This window comes from Gigantopelta aegis, chromosome 12 (genome assembly GCF_016097555.1).
Source record: "Gigantopelta aegis isolate Gae_Host chromosome 12, Gae_host_genome, whole genome shotgun sequence".
Taxonomy (NCBI): domain Eukaryota; kingdom Metazoa; phylum Mollusca; class Gastropoda; order Neomphalida; family Peltospiridae; genus Gigantopelta; species Gigantopelta aegis.
In genome coordinates this window covers 34,435,568-34,460,159 of record NC_054710.1, presented here as the reverse complement: position 1 = coordinate 34,460,159, position 24,592 = coordinate 34,435,568, and the positions used below count along the sequence as shown (strand labels likewise).

General features: G+C 37.7%; 1 protein-coding gene across 1 annotated transcript; it reads right to left on the bottom strand.

Moving 5' to 3' along the window:
- Positions 1-1,486: 1,486 nt before the first annotated feature.
- On the bottom strand, positions 1,487-24,592 carry LOC121386018 (fibrinogen-like protein 1). The gene is made up of 4 exons (XM_041516813.1): positions 24,473-24,592; positions 7,348-7,363; positions 5,417-5,581; positions 1,487-1,761 (listed from the first exon to the last, which is right to left on the bottom strand). The coding sequence occupies exons 1-4, from the start codon at positions 24,590-24,592 to the stop codon at positions 1,487-1,489; spliced, it is 576 nt and encodes a 191-aa protein (XP_041372747.1).

The following is a 24,592-nucleotide window of genomic DNA, read 5'->3' as shown; positions in this document are numbered from 1 at the left end:
CTTCATGGTAGAAGTGTGTCGATTACTAGTCAAATATTCATGGTAGAAGTGTGTCGATTACTGGTCGAATCTTCATGGTAGAAGTGTGTCGATTACTGGTCGAATCTTCACAGTAGAAGTGTGTCGATTACTGGTCGAATCTTCATAGTCGACCTGTGTCGATTACTGGTCGAATCTTCATGGTAGAAGTGTATCGATTACTGGTCGAATCTTCATGGTAGAAGTGTGTCGATTACTGGTCAAATCTTCATGGTAGACGTGTGTCGATTACTGGTCGAATATTCATGGTAGAAGTGTGTCGATTACTGGTCAAATCTTCATGGTAGACGTGTGTCGATTACTGGTCGAATCTTCATGGTAGAAGTGTGTCGATTACTGGTCAAATCTTCATGGTAGACATGTGTCGATTACTGGTCGAATCTTCACAGTAGAAGTGTGTCGATTACTGGTCGAATCTTCATAGTCGACCTGTGTCGATTACTGGTCGAATCTTCATGGTAGAAGTGTATCGATTACTGGTCGAATCTTCATGGTAGAAGTGTGTCGATTACTGGTCAAATCTTCATGGTAGACGTGTGTCGATTACTGGTCGAATCTTCATAGTAGACCTGTGTCGATGACTGGTCAAATCGTCATGGTAGAAGTGTGTCGATTACTGGTCAAATATTCATGGTAGAAGTGTGTCGATTACTGGTCGAATCTTCATGGTAGAAGTGTGTCGATTACTGGTCAAATATTCATGGTAGAAGTGTGTTGATTACTGGTCGAATATTCGTGGTAGAAGTGTGTCGATTACTGGTCGAATCTTCATGGTAGAAGTGTCGATTACTGGTCGAATCTTCATAGTAGACGTATGTTAATTACTGGTCGAATCTTCGTGGTAGAAATGCGTTATTTACTGGTTAAATGTTTATGGTAGGGGTGTGTCGTTCACTGGTTCAATCTTCATAGTATTAGTCTTGTCGTTTACTTGTCGAATCGTCATTGCGGAAGTGCGTTATTTACTTGGCGAATCTTCAAGGTAGAATTTAATGTTTACTGGTCGAATTATCGTGCTAGATGTGTGTTGTGTACTGATCGAACCATCATAGTAAAACTGTGTTGTTTTCTGATGGAATCGTCACGGTAGCAGTGCATTTTGTACCGATTGATTCTCACTTGTAGGCGTGTGTCGTTTACTGGTCGAATTATCATAGTAGAAATGTGCCGTTTACTGGTCAAATCTTCAGGGTAGAAGTTTGTCGTTCACTGGTCGAATCTTTATGCTATAAGTGTGTCGTTTACTAGGCGAATTATTATGGTAGAAATGTGCCGTTTAGAGTAGATATTTGTCGTTTACTAGTCGAACCTTCAACTATAAGCGTGTCGTTTACTAGTCGAATTTTCATTGTACGAGTGCATTACATACTGGTCGAAACTTAATGGGAAAAGTATTTTTTATTGGTGGAATCTTCAGGTAGAGGTGTCCTGTTTACCGGCTGAATCCTCACGGTAGAAGTGTGTCGTTTACTGGTCTAATCTTCATGGCCGATGTCTTCAAACTGGAGTATATATTAATCCAGTCAGGTGACCAGGTGATCCCCATGTCTCGCACTAGCTGAGTCTCCGAGGAGTACCAGAAACCATTCAGGTTGCATGTGAGACACGTGTTGAACCACCACCCTCCGGCGGTTCCCTCGGCACAGCTTACCATTTGAAATGGATCATTGTCTTGGTCCCCAGTGGAAAAGAATTGACCGTTATGGTATACAAAGCTGTCTCCTGCAATGAAGAATAAATAAATATTAGAAATATTAGAAATTAATCATATATTTTGAATCTTGCTCGCCATTTTCGTTTTTGTTTATCTCTGCAATGCAGACTCCAATGGGCATTTGGCAAATTAGTGGGGGGTCGGGGTTCCTTGAGATGCTTTGTTACATTTCATTTTGTTAAGCGACACCACTAGAACACATTCATTTAAGAATTGAACGTTATATTTTTGACGTTCATGCGATGATAAACACCAAAACCGTTTTACACACTGTATGAATGGCGTATCGCGTCAAAAATATAACGTTCAATTCTTATAATTCCAAATGCATTAATATTGCCATTATACAAAACTATATTAAAAAAAACAATTAAAATCTATTCCACAAGAATTTACAACTGTATCAATACACAGATAAGAGAATTCCCTTAGAAAGTTGCATTCGTTTTTTTCCGTCCAATCTCCGATTCATTATTATTGATTTACATAAGGTTTTATACATTTTAATTTTCTGAATCAAATGTGGATAAAACGTTATAAAATTTTAAATAACAGAACATCAACTGATAACGCAAACATTTTTTCCATAAATTTTGAACTAATTAACATGAGGGAGAGCGTCAAATTATTTAGAAGATTTATCTACTACCTATATTAAAATTGCAGTTGTCAAAAGTTGAATTAGTGGAAATGAATGTGAATACTGACTTTAAAGGGATAAAGTGGTTTCAGTGTTACTGTGTGTGTGGATTTCAGAGGAAGTTTGTGAGTGTGTGATATTATTCTCGGAAAGGACAGGTCGCGGAATTGTGCACGAAGGCGTATGTGTTTCCGCGCGTGTAAGTTGTCGGTTTGGCGTTTTGTCAAATGTGACAGAGCTACGCTCATGTCTCTCTTTTGATTTGTTGAGCATTCTCTGCTATAACTTCTAATAGAAGCTTCGTTTTTGTGGCCTGTCATATACATTATGTGTCTCAGTTCAAAACCGGAGTCGTTTAAAGCCTGAATTGTCACCGTCACTCACAGTGCAGACGAACTTGAGGATAAAAATAGAAACGGGGATTCCATTGTTTACCGACAAAGTGCAGTTTTCACGTTCATTGAAGAATGAACGTTGGATTTTTAGATCGCGTGATAGCATTTTAGCCAATCAAGACGCCTATTACAAAACAGTAATTACAAAATGAAATTATTAATTAATCATCGGCTATTGGATGTCATATATCTGGTAATTCCTGTCACATTTAGAAACAAAATGTCTTTTATATGCACTTTCCCACAGACAGGGAGACACATAAAACAGTCGTCTTGGGGCTCTGGATAAACCATATAAAAATGTGGACATGTTGAAAATGTAAGTGCGTCCTCAAACGAGTAGGATTTTTTCTGAGTTGTAATCCTTTCGTTTAAAATGGACTACAATGGAAGATCGATCTTCTTGGTGGAGCTATTGAGTTTTCCTATTCCATCCAGTGATCCATGAACAGCATATCATCATAGGAATTAGTATAATCTATGCTGTGTAAATATTTGGATATTGTGTATGTACACGTATGTTTTTGTCTGTATCTACGTGTGTGTGCGTGTATCTATGTATAAATATATATACATATATATATGTATGTAGTTATGTAGGTAGGTGGGTGAGTTGGTACGTACGTACGTATGGATGGATCGATAGGTGGTTAAAGTTTGTTTTGTTTAACAACACCACTAAAACTCACTGATTGATTTATTAATCACCGGCTATTGGATGACAAACATTTAGTAATGTTTACGTATAGGTTTAGAGTGGAAACCCGCTACATTTTTGTCCATTAGTAGCAAGGGATCTTTTCTATGTACCATCCCACATACTGGATAGCTCATACCAGTGCCTTTGATATACCACTCGTGGCGCACTAGCTTGAACTATAAATAATCCAAGGGATCCACCGACGAGATCGATCCTAGACCAATTGCGCATCAGGCCAGTTGTTTACAACTGGGACGGCTATATGCATGCATGTATGTATGTGTGTGTGTGTGTATGTTCGTGCGTGCCTGTGTGTATCTTGTTATGTAAATGTGTTTGCGTGTGCATATCTGGCTATGTTCCAGTTCTGGCGATAAATTAGTGTTGATTTTCACATATATTTATTATTCGTACTTATTTACAGCCAGTACATATCCCACTACTCAACCCACATGACGATACTCCGGTTCTTCTTACACAATGGTTTCGTCACTGGAATATATTTGTGTGACATTCCCCTTCCTCATTTCTTTCGTGTTCTCTCTATACATATCTGTTTCTATCTCTATGTGTCTGTTTCTATATATGTCTGTATGTCTCTGTCTGCCTCTGTCTCTGTCTCTGTCTCTCTCTCTCCCTCCCTCCCTCCCTCCCTCTCCTCTCTCTCTCTCTCTCTCTCTCTCTCTCTCTCTCTCTCTCTCTCTCTCTCTCTCTCTCTCTCTCTCTCTCTCTCTCTCTCTCTCTCTCTCTCTCTCTCTCTCTTTCTTTCTCTCTGGTAAAACGATATCCCTATTTGAAACCCCCTTTTTGTAATTGAAAAATCAGTCTAGATACGTTACGATATTTGATTGAATACTATGCAAATAATTTTTTTAAAGCAATAGCAGTGTCAATGTTTGAGTGCCTTGAATCATTATCTTACAATGTACAATAATTATAAAATTATACGATGGTTGTTTGTCCATGTATTCAAACTAATAATTGTTTGATACATGTTTTATGGCATTTACTTTATATATGTTTGTTATCTTGCATTGTACAAGCATACACATATTTTCTTTTACTGATCTGAAGGTCAAGAAGGACAGGTGAAATGAGCATATAGGAGGAAATAGAAAGGTAAGGAGGGGAAGAAATGATATAAAGGAAAGGTTTTTCTATCAAAACTCTTTTTTTAAACATTAACTGCTTTAAGTGGGTGTGTAATATAGTAAGAATAACATTTAGTATCACAGAATTATTAAAGGGACATTCCTGAGTTTACTGCCAGTTTTAAGATGTTATCGACTAACAGAGACTTTTTACCGATTGTAATTACATATCAAATATATTTGTCTGCAGACAATATTAGTGGCTGTATATCAAACGTGTTTCTGATCGTTGTAATATTTGTATTAGGTTAAATTTCATTTTATTTCCTAAAATATGGTTTTTCGTACGTACGAAATTATTTGATGACAAAATCCAGTTTGGGCGTTTACAAATATTAAGACGAGCAGAAACACATTGAATATACAGACATTGATATTCTAAACAAGAACATATATGTAATATATAAGTTTAATTGTAGAAATATTTTATTAGTCAGAAACATCTTGCAATGCAGCAAATTCAGGAATGTCCCTTTAATGAAGTATGGTGAAAATATGTGAGGTTCGAAAAACGTTTGGCAAACACGTATATTTTCAAACAAGCTAAAACATATATTTAGTTTTTACATACGAAGACTATAAAGAAAGAAATGTGAAATGTTACCAACCCTATAATAAATAAATATTTAGGATTTTATGTAGGCCTATCAGCAATAAAAAGGTCAAGCCACTTTCTCCAGCATTCGTTGAATTTGTCATAATCACATTTTTTCAAGTAAATATATCTTTCTATTTGAAATTTGTTTTGCCTCCCTAGGTTTAGTGCATGGCTCTTACCGGCATTGCCCGAGTAGCCGGAAACATGAAGTTTGAATTTTTTAGACTCTGAAGCCACAGAGAACGAGCTGTAAGCTGCGTGACGAATCTCCCCATTGAACCGTTCCAGATCTACCATCAGCTCGTGGGGCTTCTGGCTGGTTAGTCGGTGGATGTTAGTGTTTCCTGAAATATCGAGTCATTTCAGTTAGTCGGTGGATATCAGTGTGGATGTTAGTGTTTCCTGAACTATCGAGTCATTTCAGTTAGTCTGTGGATGTCAGTGTGGATGTTAGTGTTTCCTGAAATATCGAGTCATTTCAATTAGTCGGTGGATGTCGGTGTTTCCTGAAATATCGTGTCATTTCAGTTAGTCCGTGGATGTCAATGTGGATGTTAGTGTTTCCTGAAATATCGAGTCATTTCAGTTAGCCCGTGGATGTCAGTGTGGATGTTAGTGTTTCCTGAAATATCAAGTCATTTCAATTAGTTGGTGGATGTCGATGTTTTCGGAAATATCGAGTCAATTCAGTTAGTTGGTGGATGTCAGTGTTTCCTGAAATATCGAGGCATTTCAGTTAGACTGTGGATGTCAGCGTTTCCTGAAATATCGAGTCATTTCAGTCAGTTTCTGTGTTAGTATTTTCTGGCATGCATGTTAAGTTAGTCTGTGAAGGTTGGTATTTTCTTAAATATTGTCATGTTAGTATTTCCTGAAATACTGTATACAGCAATTTCAGTTAGTGTATATATGTTAGTATTTTCTGAAATATAGTCATTTTAGTTAACTTGTATATGTTTGTACTTCCAGAAGTATACAGTAATTTCAGTTAGTGTATGTATGTTAGTGTTTTCTGAAGCACACGGCCATTTCAGTTAGTGTGTATATGGTAGTATTTTCTGAGGTATTCAGCCATTTCAGTTAGTGTGTATATGGTAGTATTTTCTGAGGTATTCAGCCATTTCAGTTAGTGTGTATATGGTAGTATTTCTGAGGTATTCAGCCATTTCAGTTAGTGTGTATATGGTAGTATTTTCTGAGGTATTCAGCCATTTCAGTTAGTGTGTATGTCAGTATTTTGTGAAGTATTCAGCCATTTCAGTTAGTGTGTGTATGTCAGTATTTTGTGAAGTATACAGTCATTTCAGTTAGTGTGTGTATGTCAGTATTTTGTGAAGTATTCAGCCATTTCAGTTAGTGTGTGTATGTCAGTATTTTGTGAAGTATACAGTCATTTCAGTTAGTGTGTGTATGTTACTATTTTCTGAAATATAATCATTTGACTTAGTTTGTATTTCTTGTGTACAGTGTCATTTCAGTTAGTTTGTGAATATGAAAGAATGAATGTTTAACGACACCCCAGCACGAAAAATACATCGGCTATTGGGTGTCAAACTGGTAAATGCAAACAGTAAGTGATGATCAACATCAGTATAAAAATTCAACAGTTAAATTAAAAGACAGTGCAGAGAACTGTGCAACAATACAAGTATCATAGATAGATACTATTAAAATTTACAATAAAAGTCAGTATCATGTAGAAACAGTCAGTTTGTAAATGCTAGTATTTCCTGAAATATAGTCATTTAGGTTAGTTTGTATATATTGGGGTTTTCCTCGAAATAATCATAAATGTAACCTGTATATGTTAATATGTTGTTACGTTTACTGGGGTTGTTTTCAGTTAGTTTGAGTATGTTAGTATTTCCTGAAATATGCAGTAATTTCAGTTAACATGTGGATGGTTCTATTTCCTGCTATAGAGGGAAATTTCTATTAGAATTAAATAGAGTCATTTGAGTTAATCTGTGAATGTTAGTTTTTCCTGAATACTTCAATAGTATTTTGAAATTTTCTCTGTATAATAACAGTTCGTTTACTATGTTTTGTCGTTTCAATTACTCGGTGAATATCTTTAAATAGGGAGTCAGTTTATTTAGTAAATTAGTACCCGACTTTGCTATTTCCTGAAAAACAAAATCAATAATTTGTCACAATGCTAATACGTAGCCTGAATAGTAGTAGTAGTAGTAGTAGTAGTAGTAGTAGTAGTAGTAGTAGTAGTAGCGTATTTACTTTAAGCCGTGTGGCTCATAAGCATACAAGTATATACAATATTATAAGTCATATATAGATAATCATCAGCATAAACATAAACCAGTGGATGAGTATTTGGAGGATGGACAGTTGTACATGTTGCGATCTTAAATGTAATACATGCTTTAAATATTGTTCAAGGTTAAAAAGTTGTTTGCTATTCTGAACAGACGGTAATTGTATTAATTTAAAAACAGACGGCCTTAACCAGTAGTACTTATTTTACATACAATACGCGAATATACAAATACAATGACCATATTAAAATAAATTGTATTAATTTAAAAACAGACGGCCTTAACCAGTAGTACTTATTTTACATACAATACGCGAATATACAAATACAATGACCATATTAAAATAAAATTAGAATTCATGTTCAATGTTATCCCGATTACACATACGACATTTTCTCTGTGATCGTTCAATTCCATAATAGCTTCCTGGTACAATGAGTAATTGGTATGATGAAACACGAAATTTTGTGATAAGAGATGAATAACATATAGGTAATGATATCCTCAGATAATATTGTAAACAAAACGTATCTGTTAAATACCTTAAAATATTACATGTTGGTGAATTGTTCAACAATGTGTCTATTTCTTGAATGCAGTGATCTGAGAGGCGCATGTTAACTCTTTTTATAAATATTACGTGATTATCAACTTGCTGATTAAACCATACATCTTCAAATCCTAAAGAAAATAATAAATCTTTTACATGGTGTAACCAGTTAAAAGATTCCTGACTTTCTAACATATATATCCATATTGATTTCAAGATACAATTCTTCGTTTCTAAAAGCTTCAACCAATATTTAACAAGTCTTACTTTACGTACTACATGTAGAGACAATCTTCCTAATTCTATTAGCACAGCTGCATTCATTGTACCATTTTTCACATTCAATATCATTTTACAAAAAATCCATTTGAACCTTTTCTACATCATGAGCTGGGTCAAAATCCCATACTTCACAACCATAATTTAACACACTAGATATAGAAGTATCAAAAACCCCATACTTCACAACCATAATTTAACACACTAGATATATAAGTATCAAAACATGTAACTGTGTTTCCTTATGAAGTGATAGATTATTACATAGTCTGAGAATATGACCCATTTTTTTTCTGCCTTGTAAAGCAGTTAATTTTTTAGTTTTTGTAAATTTACCATTGTAATTTAACGTTAATTCAAGATAATTAAAACTATCAACCACTTGGATTATATTATCAATGTAAGTCCATTTGTCTTTAGTGGTAATTTTCCCCGTTTCTGAATACGACAATTTAGTTTTTTTCTATATTTATATCAATATTCCATTTAGTACTATAAGTATATAACGGATGTAATATTTTATGCAGACCATCAACGGACTCTGACAGCAGCACAGTATCGTCTGCGTACATTAAAATAAACAGTGAAATATGTTGTATATACATCGGCTCACCAGAACCTTTAATTAACTCTTAGTTCTCAAAATCATTTACATACAATGAAAACAAAAATGGTGACAAGGCTTCGCCTTGCATAAGTCCAGTGTTACTACTGAAAAAGTCACAAAAACTAGATTGGAATTTTACACACGTCTTTAAGACCTCATACATAGATTAAATAATGGTATTAATTTTCCCTGTGATACGTTTCGGACTAATTTAAATAATAGTTTATATATATTTATACTGTCAAAGGTTTTCCTGTAATCAACAAAACAACAATACAGCTTCTTCTGACATCCCAACGCTTTCGAAATCAAATAATGAAGACAAAATATAGCATCAGTTGTACCATAACCAGGTTTAAAACCAAACTGTGCATCTGTCACAATATTATTTTCAGCTCACCAATTAAGCAGTCTGACTCTGTTTAGTTGTTTCAGTTACTCATTTCAAAGATTATATATATATATATATATCCTGTAGACCGATGGCCTACCACGACGCCACCGAGGCTGGTAAATAACCATAAGAGTATAATGTATAATCGGCCGGACGGGTAGTCTTGAAAGGAATCTTACCATAATTGTCCAGTTATCTTTTACACGAACTTCCCTACAATCTTGACAGCACATATCACGGCTTTTGATATTTATTTCATTTCGTTTTCGTGGTTATATCCAATTACGGTCCACGCACGCTGACCTGGGTACACACACACACACACACACACACACACACACACACACACACACACACACACACATCGGCTATCTGGGCTGTCTGTCCAGGACAGAGGGTTAGTTGTTAGTTAGAGAGAAGAGGTGTAGTGGTCTTGCACGTACCAATTGAGTCGTTAAAACTCGTTCTGGGGGCACCACCGAGGTCGTTTTTTGAAATACAAGTCATCGACGGAGCTAAATCCCCCGGCCCTTTTCGCATCACGTTTACTAATGAGGTGGGCAGAATGTGAGATGTCGGCTCATCCTACCCATGCAAAAATAAACTAGTATGGACGGAATAACAAACGAATCAAATGTTGTGTTGGGCAGGAAAAAGAATCAAGAAAATATCGTTTTGAATTCAATGATCTAGCAGGGGCGGGACGTAGCCCAGTGGTAAAGCGTTCGCTTGATGCGCGGTCAGTCTGGGATCGATCTCCGTCATTGGACCCATTGAACAATTCGTCGTTCAAGCCAGTGCACCACGACTGGCATATCAAAGATCGTGGTATGTACTACCCTGTCTGTGGGATGGTGCATATAAAAGAACCCTTGCTGCTAATTGAAAAGAGTAACCCATGAAGTGGCGACATCGGGTTTCGTCTCTATATCTGTGTGGTCCTTAACCATATGGCTGACGCCATATAACCGTGCATAAAATGTGTCGAGTGCGTCATTAAATAAAACATTTCTTTCTTTCTTTCAATGATCTAGCCGACAGTCTCAACTATGAGTAATGTTGTTTTCTGTTGTTGTTTTTGTTTGTTTGTTTGTTGTTTTGGGGTGTGTGTTTTTTTAGGGTTGTTTTTTTTGTATATTGTTTATTATTATATATAATGCTGCTACACATTTAACATAAAACTACGACAATATTTTGATGCTTTTCACTTTTTTTACGTGAAGCATGTCCAGAACTATAGAAAAAAAAATCAAATGATAAAAAACAAAACCCATCTTAAATAATATCTTCAATTTGGCCATAATATTATTATATGTTTATATCCTGAGCCCCCCCCCTAAATTTTGCGACGGTTTTAATTTTATGATATATTAATTTTCATTGTTTTACCATCCCCTCCAAACCTCTCCCAAAGTTCGATTGGCATTCCGTCTCATGGCATTGCCGCCCCCCCCCCCCCCCCCCCAATGGATTTTCCCCCCCCCCCCCCCCCCCCCCACCCCCCCCCCCACCCCCCCCCCCCCCCCCCCCCCCCCCCCCCCCCCCCCCCCCCCCCCCCCCCCCCCCCCACCCCCCCCCCCCCCCCCCCCCCCCCCCCCCCCCCCCCCCCCCCCCCCCCCCACCCCCCCCCCCCCCCCCCCCAATGGATTTTCTGGATCCGCCAATGGTATGTTTCGAATTTAATTATAAGTGTCGTCTGTTATTTCTTTTACGTTTATCTGGGTATGAACAAAAAAAAAATCATTCGCAAACGTATGTGAGAATGGCTTCGCCGATTCACATAGTTTGCAGATGCTTTTATTTTCATACCCCGATGAAGGTAAACGAAATAACAGACAATACATCTCGAAAACGTTTTCCATATTACAGTATCAGTATCGGTACTCGTAAATAATTATAATTTGCTCATATTATATACACCAAAATATTATCTGCCATATACAATGTACTGGCATTTGCTCATTTTAAAAAACTAATTTGGTCTAGCATGTGACATGTCAGAAGGAAGGAAGGGAATGGTTTATTTAACGACGCACTCAACACATTGTATGTAAGGTTATATGGCGCCGGACATATGGTTAAGGCCACACAGATATTAAGAGAGGAAACCCGATGTCGTACTTCATGGGCTACTCTGTTTGTTTAGCAGCAAAGGATCTTTTATATGCACCACACCATGACATGTCAGGCTCGGAGCTTTGTGATTTCTCAGACCGAAACCAACCATATCATCGATTCAAATTATGTTGAATGGTTTTCATTAAGGTTTATCAGTTAACAGAAATATCAATGACTAAGAGTGGGTTTCAACAGCTCAGTTGGTCACTACACTGACTAAAACAAAGCAGTAACATTTACACCTGACAGTTTTGGACACACTATGCATGCAGGCTCCCTTTTTGAGGGAGGCAGTCAAAACCACTTCTTTTTTTTCTCGTGTTATGCTGGCAGCTCGTGCAAATTGCAGAGCATAGCAGACGGAAATCAATATTAATTTGCTGGACTAGTATTTCAATCACCGCTATGACAGGGGTATAAATCGGGTAGGAATACAAGTCCAAGGGAAAAAAAAGCCCTTTAAAATGTATGTAAGTCTGGGTAGGACTATTGCTACTGTACCTAGGTCCTCGGTTAACACGGCCCTGCTTTCCTTTTACACCAACATCCAACAATTAAATAAAGGTTATAAAAAATTACTAATGTGTAGCTTCTCTTGGCAACAAAGAAAGAAATGCTTTATTTAACGACGCACTCAACACATTTTATTTACGGTTATATGGCGTCAGACATATGGTTAAGGACCACACAGATTTTGAGAAGAAACCCGCTGTCGCCACTTCATGGGCTACTCTTTCCGATTAGCAGCAAGGGATCTTTTATTTGCGCTTCCCACAGACAGGATAGCACAAACCATGGCATTTGTTGAACCAGTTATGGATTACTGGTCGGTGCAAGTGGTTTACACCTACCCATTGAGCCTTGCGGAGCACTCACTCAGGGTTTGGAGTCGGTATCTGGATTAAAAAGCCCATGCCTCGACTGGGATCCGAACCCAATACCTACCAGCCTGTAGACCGTTGGCCTAACCACGACGCCACCGAGGCCGGTCTCTTGGCTACAATGCCCTTTAATATTATAAAAAAAATCCCCGATCATCGGAATGAATGAATGAATGAATTAATTAATTAATTTTAACGACACCCCAGCACGAAAAATACATCGGCTATTGGGTGTCAAACTATGGTAATTCAAACAAATAAGGTGATGATCAACATCAATATAAAAATTCATGATTTGAATAAAAACAGTATAAAGAACTGTGCAAAAATACAAATATCACAGATAGATACGGATTTTTACTCAAAATTTCAATTTGTGCTGTATTGGCCATTCTCATAGAGAATGTTACACCCCTGCACCACGGTGAGGTTACAGCACGTGCAGGGGCCGGTCATCGGAGTCACAACTATTATTTCCTTTGATTTTGGTAAATATTAATGTGGTTTTACTTACCGTATCCGACTGATCCTAGTTGTGATATGTGCGGCATTGTCAGTAGACTGAATTTGTAACCTGTGCACCGCTGTTGTTCTTTGTTGAAGACGAACCCCAGACACCAGTGGCCCAGTCGTCTGCTACACTCAATGAGACAGTTGCTAGGAGACTGGATCCCATTCTTTATAAAAGATCTTGTAGATTCTTCAGACTGAATGGATTTGTCGCTAAATAGTTTTAAATAGCCAACCTGACTGTGTTTGCAACTTTGAAAATGAACGCTAGCTACACAAACTGCAGATACTACGTAGTACACATAAAGTGATACAATAGTGAATTTTGGATACTTCGTCATAATGACGTCATAAACTACACAGGCAATCGTCTTTGTGAGATTCCATGCAGACTATGCACTATATTATAGTGTGTGAGCAATAGAAGTTATCTGTAGATTTAGAAATGTTGTCATCAATATAAAACAAGCCGTATGACTGTAATCGCGTATTATGTTTGTTTTGTTTCATGAGACGATATTGTATGCTCCAAATTAAGAAAGATAAATCGGCCTGTTTAACTTTGTTATCTATGAATTATATTACCCTCCGTCAACACATAGTCATATGTTATTTTGTAAATTAATTATGAAGTATTGGAAATAAAAAATAAAAAACCCACAAAATCTGTTATTTTGAACTGCTCTTTGATATTAAAATTCGTGAAATTAAGAAAGGAAAATAATTAATCTGATAGCTTTGATTAAAAGACATTAAAAAAGAACATATTTTAAAACCCACAAAACTACTATAACCTCTGAACAGAAAACAAGTTAAACGTGTTCATTGAAATTAAATGTAATATTATGCCGAATTAAAAACAATGAGCACTAAATATAAAGTGTTCTTCCAGGTTAAACAGCTGTCAACATCGAATACTCAGACACAAATGTTAAGTTCTTTCTGTCTTAACATTGAAGTCCGTGAACATCCGTAAAACCCCAGTAAAAGCTGCCAATTTGTATATGTTCTGTAGGTCTGTGAACTCTAGAATGGCAAAAAGATTAGTTCCGCGTTAAACGTATCGCTGTTGACATAGTAACGCTTAACAACAAACCCTCCCTGAGAATAGCTATAGGTAGACGTATCGCAATTGACATAGTAACGCTTAACAACAAACCCTCCCTGAGAATAGCTATAGGTAGACGTATCGCAATTGACATAGTAACGCTTAACAACAAACCCTCCCTGAGAATAGCTATAGGTAGACGTATCGCAATTGACATAGTAACGCTTAACAACAAACCCTCCCTGAGAATAGCTATAGGTAGACGTATCGCAATTGACATAGTAACGCTTAACAACAAACCCTCCCTGAGAATAGCTATAGGTAGACGTATCGCAATTGACATAGTAACGCTTAACAACAAACCCTCCCTGAGAATAGCTATAGGTAGACGTATCGCAATGCCACAGTTCGTATTGGTCGGTTGATGTCCATTAAATATCTCAGTTTGTTTCTCATTTCTATTGGAACTATTTTGTGTTAATCAGAAACTATTTCTAGGTTAATTTGTTGATATTTATTTATAAAAGAAATGAATGATCATAAAACAACAGCACATTATGGTTTAAACTGCCTATATGCTATCTTTTAAGTGGGATGGTGCATATAAAAGACCCATTGCTACTAATGGACAAAAATATAGCTGGTTTTCCCTCTAAGTCTATATTTGTGAAAATTACCAATTGTTTTACATCAAATAGCCGATGATTAATACTGTGCTCTAGTCGTGTCGTTAAACAAAAATGATAACTTTCCCGGATAAATTAATGCTAATACAATATGCGTTACTCAACTCGCCACTAATACACCCGAATCAACATAGATTTGCTTTTAAGTGTGTAATAAACGCCGTAACATACGGATACGAATCTGTTAATAGCTTACTCAAAGAGTCAATACAGTATCTCAACATAAGACAGCTTTCAAAAGAAGTTGTAATATAGCCGTGAAGGAATGCCGGCCTTATTCACTATCAGGTGGTTTTTGCCTATGAAGTTCCATTTCATTTCAGCATATTCTCGTGCTTAGATCCAATTAAGTTCCAAGCACGGTGTCCTGGGCACACACCTCAGCTGAGTTGTCTGTCCAGGACAGTGGTATAGATGTTACCTGTTAGTGAGAAAGAAGAGGGTGAAGTGGCCTTACACCTACCCATTGAGTAGTTAAAACTCGCTCTGGGTGGGAGCATGTACCGGGCTCTTAACTCACCACCCACCAGCCTTATCTCCGATGCCACGACGCCACCGAGGACGGTGCCTATGCGGTAGAGCTGATCTTTACCTCGATATATTGTTCCAATTCCGTCCATATGAGGACTGCCACTTTATAGCGCGCGCCAATACATTACAATACATATTCCGTGAACTAAATAGAATGTGAATGCGTACGAAGGTGTGCATACAATATTATTTCAAGAAACAGAGTTTGAATATCATACTATTACAAGAAACAGAGTGTGAATATCATACTATTACAAGAAACAAAGTGTGAATATCATACTATTTCAAGAAACAGAGTGTGAATATCATACTTTTTCAAGAAACAGAGTGTGAATATCATACTATTACAAGAAACAGAGTGTGAATATCATACTATTTCAAGAAACAGAGTGTAAATATCATACTATTTCAAGAAAAGGTTCAACTAAGTATTTTTACAGAAAAATATCGCTCAGATTAATTTGAGGGCGAAATACGTTTCAAGTTTTTGAATTATGTTAAACTAATGTCATTGCACAAGGTACAGTGGGGATTAAAACGCGTAGAGCAGTCAAAGGTATTGTCTATTGTAGCTTAAAGGAAATCTTACCGCAACCCTCCGATTCTGTTTTTAACTTCAAAAGTGAGCATCTGTAATATATAGCGAGAACAACTGGTAACTGCCTCAAAATATTGGTTTATTTTCTGTTGTAGCTTATTCCAAACTTGCAATCTCAATCTCTGACATTTGTTTTAATTTGGAATGTGAGCGCGTGTAATATACTCGCGGAAAAAAGTTCCTGTGTACCAAATAATTGCATATAGAATATAATTTACTTGAAATCTGGTCATAAAATTTTTAGGAAATGAACGAGTAACCACTCCTTTCGATATTCCAGCGGTGTTCTGTCAGTTGCACGAACTATTCATGTTTTGTAATCACAAGTTGCATTACTAGCATTTTGGTCACGTGCTCCTGTTTGACGTCATTTTCGTATCAGTGGACTCTAAAACTATGCATGGATTATCGTCACTCAGAACAAAATATTTGTGTTGGTATTTGATCGTCGTCAGTGTGATTCCACTCCTCCAATAAAATGAATTTCTTCGAACGATGGGTCAGATTGAGGTTAGAATGGCACAGACGTTCTTGCTAGGTATTTTGGTGTTCACTGGTTTTCATGGGAACACTATGCAGTGTCTACGGAGACGTTCTCGACACCTAACGTCACGTTAATAAATCGTTAATATCAAGGGAGTACGCACATGGAATCATTTAGAAATGACAAGTTTAACATCCCAATACATTCTTGAGTTACGGCCAATCAATGGAAGAACTGTACGCAAGCGATTGGGTGATCACAAAGTACGACCATGGCCGTATATCAATACGTTATTCTGTTATATCGTCACCCACGGCGCACCACACATTGTGTAGACCATACTTCAGGTTCAGAAGACAGCATAGGATCACTGTACTTTTAACAGATAAATAGTACATCTATGTAAAACACAATATTTTTAAACAAATTTTTTTTTTTTTAATTCTCACTGAAATTTTAATGATGCACAGGAAACTTTTGTCCGTGAGTATATATATACTACTCAAAAGAATTTAAGGGTCAGACGATATTTTCGACATTATTTTCTGAATGTCAATTATATTAGCTAGACCATAATGTCACGCATGGTATTGTTCCATGTTGACGAAAGTGGGTCTAAGCAACCCATAAATGAATTAAAATCCACTGTCATTGACACTGTCGACTAGTTCTAATGGCGAAAACATGCTTACATTTTCACGTAAATTAGGGCGAAAGCGAAAGGTCTGCTAAGTGCCCATAACTTGCTTTTTCACAAAGCGCTTCATTTGCACGCTTTGCATGTGTATTCCATGTTCCCAATGCTGAATTTCGTATAATTGGAGCTTGCGTTCGTGTACGGTGCACACTCCAAATTCGACAATGGTACGACGTCAACTGACTATCGAAGATCGAGGAAGGGCTATTGTTTGGCTTCAGGATGGCAATACGCAAAGAAATGTTGCTCTGAGACTTGGTGTCAGTCAGAGTGTCGTTGGCCGACTGTGGCAACGGTACCAAGCAACGAATTCTGTTCGAAATCGTCCACGTTCGGGAAGACCCCGAAGCACTACAAATAGAGAGGACCGCTACATCACCAATATGACTCTACGTCAACGCACAACCACTGCACGCCAATTACGTGACAATCTGCGGACTGCGACTGGAACTCGAGTGTCTGATCAAACCATACGCAATCGTCTGAGAGCCAATAATCTACGCTGCCGTCGCCAGGCTGTTCGACCACCACTCCTACAACGTCACAGAACGGCCAGACGTCACTGGTGCACACCTCATCTGCGGTGGCAACGTGTTCAGTGGGGTCGAGTGATGTTCACTGATGAGTCCAGGTTTAGTCTCCAGTTCAACGACGGTCGGGTTCGTGTCTACAGACGTCCTGGGGAGCGCTTCGCTGACGTTAACGTTAGACAACGTCACCGGCTCGGTGGTGGCAGCGTCATGGTGTGGGGCGGCATCTCTATCCACCACAGGACCCCCCCTCTATGTGGTGGATGGCAATCTGAATGAAATCCGCTATCTGAATGAGATTATCCGGCCGTTGGTTCTCCCAGGCCTTCAGCAGATTGGCGGCGGGGCAGTTCTGCAGGATGACAATGCCAGACCCCACCGCGCCAGGGTGGTAACGGACTTTCTCAGACAACAAGGTATCGCCAGGATGGATTGGCCAGCATATTCGCCTGACTTGGCCCCAATAGAGCACGACTGGGACGAATTAGGCAGGAGAGTTCGGGATAACCATGCCGGCCAACCTTCATGATCTGGGTCAACTTCTTATGGCAGAGTGGCAGGCCATTCCCCAAGAGTTCTTCAGACGTCTGAATTCGCCACTCAACCCCAGCAGGATAAAGTCGATATTTGAAGGCAGTAATCGTTGTATTATTCATTCTGCAATCCAACAGGAATAACCGGAAGACAGATTTTGAATCCGAATTGAGTACCATCAAACTAGCAAGGCTTTTGCAGCATGGCTTCATTCAAGATACATTCAAAAAGCGTTTCAAAACTCTTAAAGGGACAGTCCTGAGTTTGCTGCAAGTTTTAAGATGTTATCGACTAACAAAGACATTTTATCGATTGTAATTACATTTCAAATATATTTTTCTGCATATAATATTAGTGGCTGTATATTAAACGTGTTTCTGATCGTTCTACTATTTGTACTAGGTTAAATTTCATTTTATTTCCTAAAATGTATTTTACGAAATTATTTGAAGACAAAATCCAATTTGGGCTTCTTACAAATATTAAGATGGCCAGAAACACATTGAATATACATACACTGATATTCTAAACAAGAAAATATATTTAATATGTAAGTTTAATCGTAGAAATATTTAATTTTTCGGAAAAATCTTACAATGTAGCAAACTCAGGAATGTCCCTTTAATTCATACATGAATATATACTTGTTGTATCCTTATTTTGACAAAACATTTTGGCATTGATGTAACCGTAAGCCCCGTTCACGTGACCAACATTTACATAAAATGAGTAATTATACATATATGCATATTTTACCCATGTGTGCAAAACGGTATTTGCTAAGCGTTTACATGACTATTTTGTAAAAGGAAACTTCCCTGAGTATAATCTCATTGGAGAAATATTTGGAAGTTTTGCTGTGCGTACATATGAACAAACATTGTCTGAAATACTCAAGCAATACGTTGTCTGAAATACTCAAGCAATACGTTGTCTGAAATACTCAAGCAATACGTTTACTTATAGGCAAATGTTAATTTGCATATGGTCTTAAGGAAGTATAAATTATTCAAAATTACACATGTGAGTATATTTACTCATACAGTGAAACCCCTCAACACCGGACCCCCCTCTAAACCGGAATCCCCTCCTAACCGGACGTTTTCCGCGGTCCCGTGATTTACACATCTTTTAACACTATATTTTACCCCTCTAAACCGGAAACCCCTCTAAACTGAACACCGGAGAAATAATTCGGTCCCAATGTGTCAACTTAGTGTAAATCCTACCCCTGAAAACCGGACGATCAAACCGATACCAATCAATATGGCGCCCACCTGTCTGTGAACACCGATGGCTTGACAATAAACAATTAAAAGGACTGATCGCAAGCTTTGGTATGGAGTTAACTACTGTAAACACATTGATTGTGTTGTAATTATGGTTAACATTAGCGGAGTTCGGGTTTGGGTTAGATGTCTTTATTAAGTTACGAGTGTGTTTTAAGGTCTTAAATGTGATCCTTCACAAACATATCTCAGGAGTTGCTTCAAAGATTGACACAAATAACAGGGAATTTAATTTGTGTGAATGTGTTGGGTTTTTTTTAAACGTTTGTTTAGCGAAATAAAGAGTAAGCAAAAGTATATGTTGACTTTGCGTAGTCGAATAGATGTTAGTAGTGTTTCATTTTCATGTTGATTTTCAACATGACGGAACGTCCAGCTAAACGTCGCCGTGTTGAACTCTCGCTCGATGATAAACTCAAAATAATTAAAAGTTTCGAAAGTGTACCTAAACCAACGTTAAGATCTTTGAGTGAAAAGTTTAGTATTGGCAAATCAACAGTTGGAGATATCATCAAAAAACGAGAGGTTTATAAGGCAGAGTTTGAAAAGAATATTAGCGGGAATAAACGGCGGTTTAATAACGCATGTAAATTTGATAAGCTCAATGAACTGGTATGGCAGTGGTTCTGTCAAGCTCGCGCTAAAAACATCTCGATTTCTGGTCCCATCATCCAAGAGAAGGCCAGGCAGACCCCTGAAAACCGGACACCTCTGAAAACCGGACATTTTACTTGGTCCCATGGATGTCCGGTATTGAGGGGTATATGCAAATGCGTTCATATGACCAATTTTACTCCGGTATGCAAATTTGCATATATCTAAACAAATACTCTTGTATGCAGATGTGTGCATGTGAACGGGGTATGTTAAGTTAATCTACACATATTTGGATAAAATTACACTAGAGCGAAACAAGAGTCCGTGAAGTTGAAACGTAAAAATACTCTTAAAATAGACAATACTTCATGTCTGTAACCGTTACTTGTGCGTTTTAAAAAAATATTATTTTTATTTTTATTTTGTTGTATTAGAAATACCAGGATTAGCAGAAACACTCGGGATGTACGGAGATCTATAATCTAAATAATAAAATCTATGTAATGTTTGATTTCAGTGACAAAAACGACTCTTAAATAGTGCAACATATGTCGTAGTCATTAGTGGTGTTTAAGCACTAGGATCTTTCACTTTAAAGAGTATGTTTATTGAAATTCTAGTGTGAAATAATCGAGCCAAATCAGGTTGATGTAACATGACCTATACACAATCACACACATATAAATACATTCATATACATATAAATACACTCACACACATATACATACATTCATATACATATAAATACACTCGCACACATATACATACATTCATATACATATAAATACACTCACACACATATACATACATTCATATACATATAAATACACTCACACACATATACATACATTCATATACATATAAATACACTCACACACATATACATACATTCATATACATATAAATACACTCACACACATATAAATACATTCATATACATATAAATACACTCACACACATATACATACATTCATATACATATAAATACACTCACACACATATACATACATTCATATACATATACGGCGCGTGTCGTTAAACAAAGCACATTGCATCTTTATTATTTGTACTATACGGTAGATATTAAATATCCCACTTGTTCAATAACTAGAACTATGTCATTTGTATTCTGTGATTGTGAAATACAGACAAAGCCACCTCTAAACAATAAATAGTTTCTTGTTTAAAGCGTATACAATTGATCCCATACACCATTATACACTGGACTTAAGTTGTCTTTAATACGTAGCGTTCTCGGCGAACTGGTCAAACTCTAAACCACGTTTAATCGTTTCGTTTTGCAGTTATTATTAAACAGTTATATGCTGACAGCGTCTTTTATATTTTTAGGTTTGTATTGTTCTTGTATCCCATTTCTATTTATCATGTTTTTATTGCCAAGCACTGTTCGGTGCAATGTACTTGTAATAATGTAGCAGTTAAATGTAATATTAAACGGCGAACTGAATTAACAGAAATAAGAAATATGATATTATTTTTATACTGTAAGTGTCATGTTATACATAATGTTAATATTCATAAGAATAAATTGGACTAAATAAGACTGAATGTGTTGGACATAAAGACAAGGTTGTAGGGTACATGCATATAGATAGCCTACTGAAAGGCAAGCATGCAGACAGACAGTCATACATACACACAGACTGTAATTATGACGACCTATTTAAAAATAATCCACAATGCTTAGTAATGGGGCGGGGCGTAGCCCAATCGTAAAGCGTTCGCTTAACGTGCGGTCGGTCTAGGATCGATCCCCCGTTGGTGGTCCCATTAGGCTAGTTCTCGTTTGAGCAAATGCACCACAACTGGTATATCAAATACCGTAGTATGTGTTATCCTGTCTGTTGAATGGTGCATACTTATCAGTGATCCGTTGCTATTAATTGAAAAATGCCAGTTTCCACTATATGGTTATATGTCAGAATAACCAAATAAATCTGCTCTATAGGTGTCGTTAAACAAAACAAATTTTATAAAAACAAAAACATATAAACAATGAAAAGCGCGGGCACATGCACAAGTAACACGCACACGCACTATCTCTCTCTCTCTCTCTCTCTCTCTCTCTCTCTCTCTCTCTCTCTCTCTCTCTCTCTCTCTCTCTCTCTCTCTCTCTCTCTCTCTCTCTCTCTCTCTCACACAAACACGCTCTCTCTTTCTCTCTCTCTCTCACACACACACAAACACACACAAAAGCATATGCAAAAACAACAGACGATAAAAAACAACAGCAAAGATCTTGAGGGACGATTGGGGTCAGAAGACAAATTTGAAAGTTGACGGGGTTTTTTTTGGTCAGTAAATCGCAAATTCAAACAATAAAAATGAATAAAAACAAACCAATAACAACTGTATGATCAACAGAATGAAAAAGATTGACAGAAATAATGTTCCACAGTGATTAATCGACCTTCCTGGAAATTGTCAAAATCGAGAATGACACCCCACACACGTGCAAACTATGGAATGTGTTTCGGGGTGTTGATAAACAGACCTGAACGTCCTTTAATAGGATGTCTGTGGTCAAAACGTGTGTTCGGTTTAATAGTTGATAATTCATTTATATTTCAAGTTCCCCTACTTTTTTGAAGAGTATATATTAAAACGCACTTCTTCATCATTTAACACAAAATTCGCTACAAGCAAAGTAATAATGTATTTATAGAAATATAGATGACAATATTACGATGATATATTAAATTTAGATTTAGCTCCGCCCGTTCAATGCTCGCATGAGGTGCTTGCTTTGCAGGATCAAACAATCGCCGTTGATCCATTCAATTGATTGGGTTTTTGTCTCGTTCCAACCAGTACACCACATCTTGTCAAATGCCGTGGTATGTGCTTTCCTGTCTGTCTGTCTGATGACTACGAGTCAGAATTACCAAATGGTTGACATCCAATAGCAGATGATTAATTAATCAATGTGCTCTAGTGGTGCTGTTAACCAAAACAAACTTCTAACATTATAATATATGTATGTATTAAAAAAATATCATACAATATTATAAACAAACATAGGCGTACGGACTGCCATTTTTGTAGGGGAGACAGGCAGGCTTTTGCCCGAATCAAGGGAAAATACCCGAATACGCATAACAACATTTATTCACATTGGCATTACTACCAAACATCTATTATAGGGTGACAAACGAATCTCGACGCATTTTCACATGGGTTACAACTAATATTGAGTGTAGAATGAGGGAAATACATGGTAAAAAGGTCTCAGGTTAATACATTATGCCCGAATATCTGTATCATCTTTGCCCGAATTGGAGGTTTTGCTCCAAAAATACCACCTCCCCCCCCCCCTCCCCCCCCCCCCCCCCCCCCCCCCCCCCCCCCCCCGCTTCGTACAATTGTATAACAACATCCATTTCGTAACTAGAATAGCTAGCCCGAGTATTTATTTTTTATTTATTTTTTTATTGTCCCCAGAATATAAAATGGCAGTGTCAGGGTTGGGGTGCCCAGAGTTCACTGTCTCACAATATTATTTTAAATTTCATATGATATACACAGTTTTATATACATACATATAAATGGCAAAATATATGCACACGAATAGATATAATCCACATACTTTTTTTTAAACTTTTTTTTAATTATTATTATCTGGTGCCAAGAAGGAAAAATATAATAGCCCGAGTATTTTGCCTTTCGAGAGCTAGACGGACATTTGGACAATTATAGCCGCTGCCTCAGAGAATGGTCTATATCAGAATTGTTCAATGGGTGCTTAACACGTGCTAGTCATATATTTCCGATTATGCTTGACGCCGCTAAATACCTTTGCATCGATCATTATTGAGTTCGCTGATTATTAATGCATTTTTCATTGGAACGACTTTTAGAACGACCTACATAGCAACAAAGGATCAGTGTTCGCACTCGTGACAATGCCAATAGTTCAGTGACCGGCCTTGGTGGCGACGTGGTTGAGCCATCGGACATAAAGCTAGTAGGTACAGGGTTCGCAGATCGGTACCGGCTCCCACCCAGAGTGAATTTTAAGGACTCAATGGGTAGGTGTAAGACCACTACACCCTCTTCTCTCTCACTAACAACTAACACATTAACAACTAACCCACTGTCCTGGACAAACAGTCCAGATAGCTGAAGTGTGTGCCCAGGACAGCGTTTTTGAACCTTAATTGGATATAAGAACGAAAACAAGTTGAATTAAAAGTAGTTCAATAATCAATAATACATTCCTTAGTATATATATATATATATATATATATATATATATATATATATATATATATATATATACACACACACACACACACAGAGAGAGAGAGAGAGAGAGAGAGAGAGAGAGAGAGAGAGAGAGAGAGAGAGAGAGAGAGAGAGAGAGAGAGAGAGAGAGAGAGAGATACATACATACATACATACACACATCCACACATCCACCTGGGGGGGGGGGGGGGGGGGGTCTCATCAGAACGTATGGAACGCTGATTGAATACCGTGTCGCCTACACCGGTTCTCGGGCAACCGTGACCCTGGTGTACGGCGACCAGGAACTGAAGAAAGGAAGGTGGAGGAAGAGGAAACGTGCTTCAGGGGCGGCACAGGGGGAGACAAAACCGGTGGCTAAACCGCCGGCAGCGGCTCCTTCTGCTTCGCCGCTCCTAGAAAACTGAAGAGGACAGAAGAGGCCCCGGCCGAACTGGACACCGACGTTTCAACTACGCCAGGTGCGGTCCTGGACACAGCCAT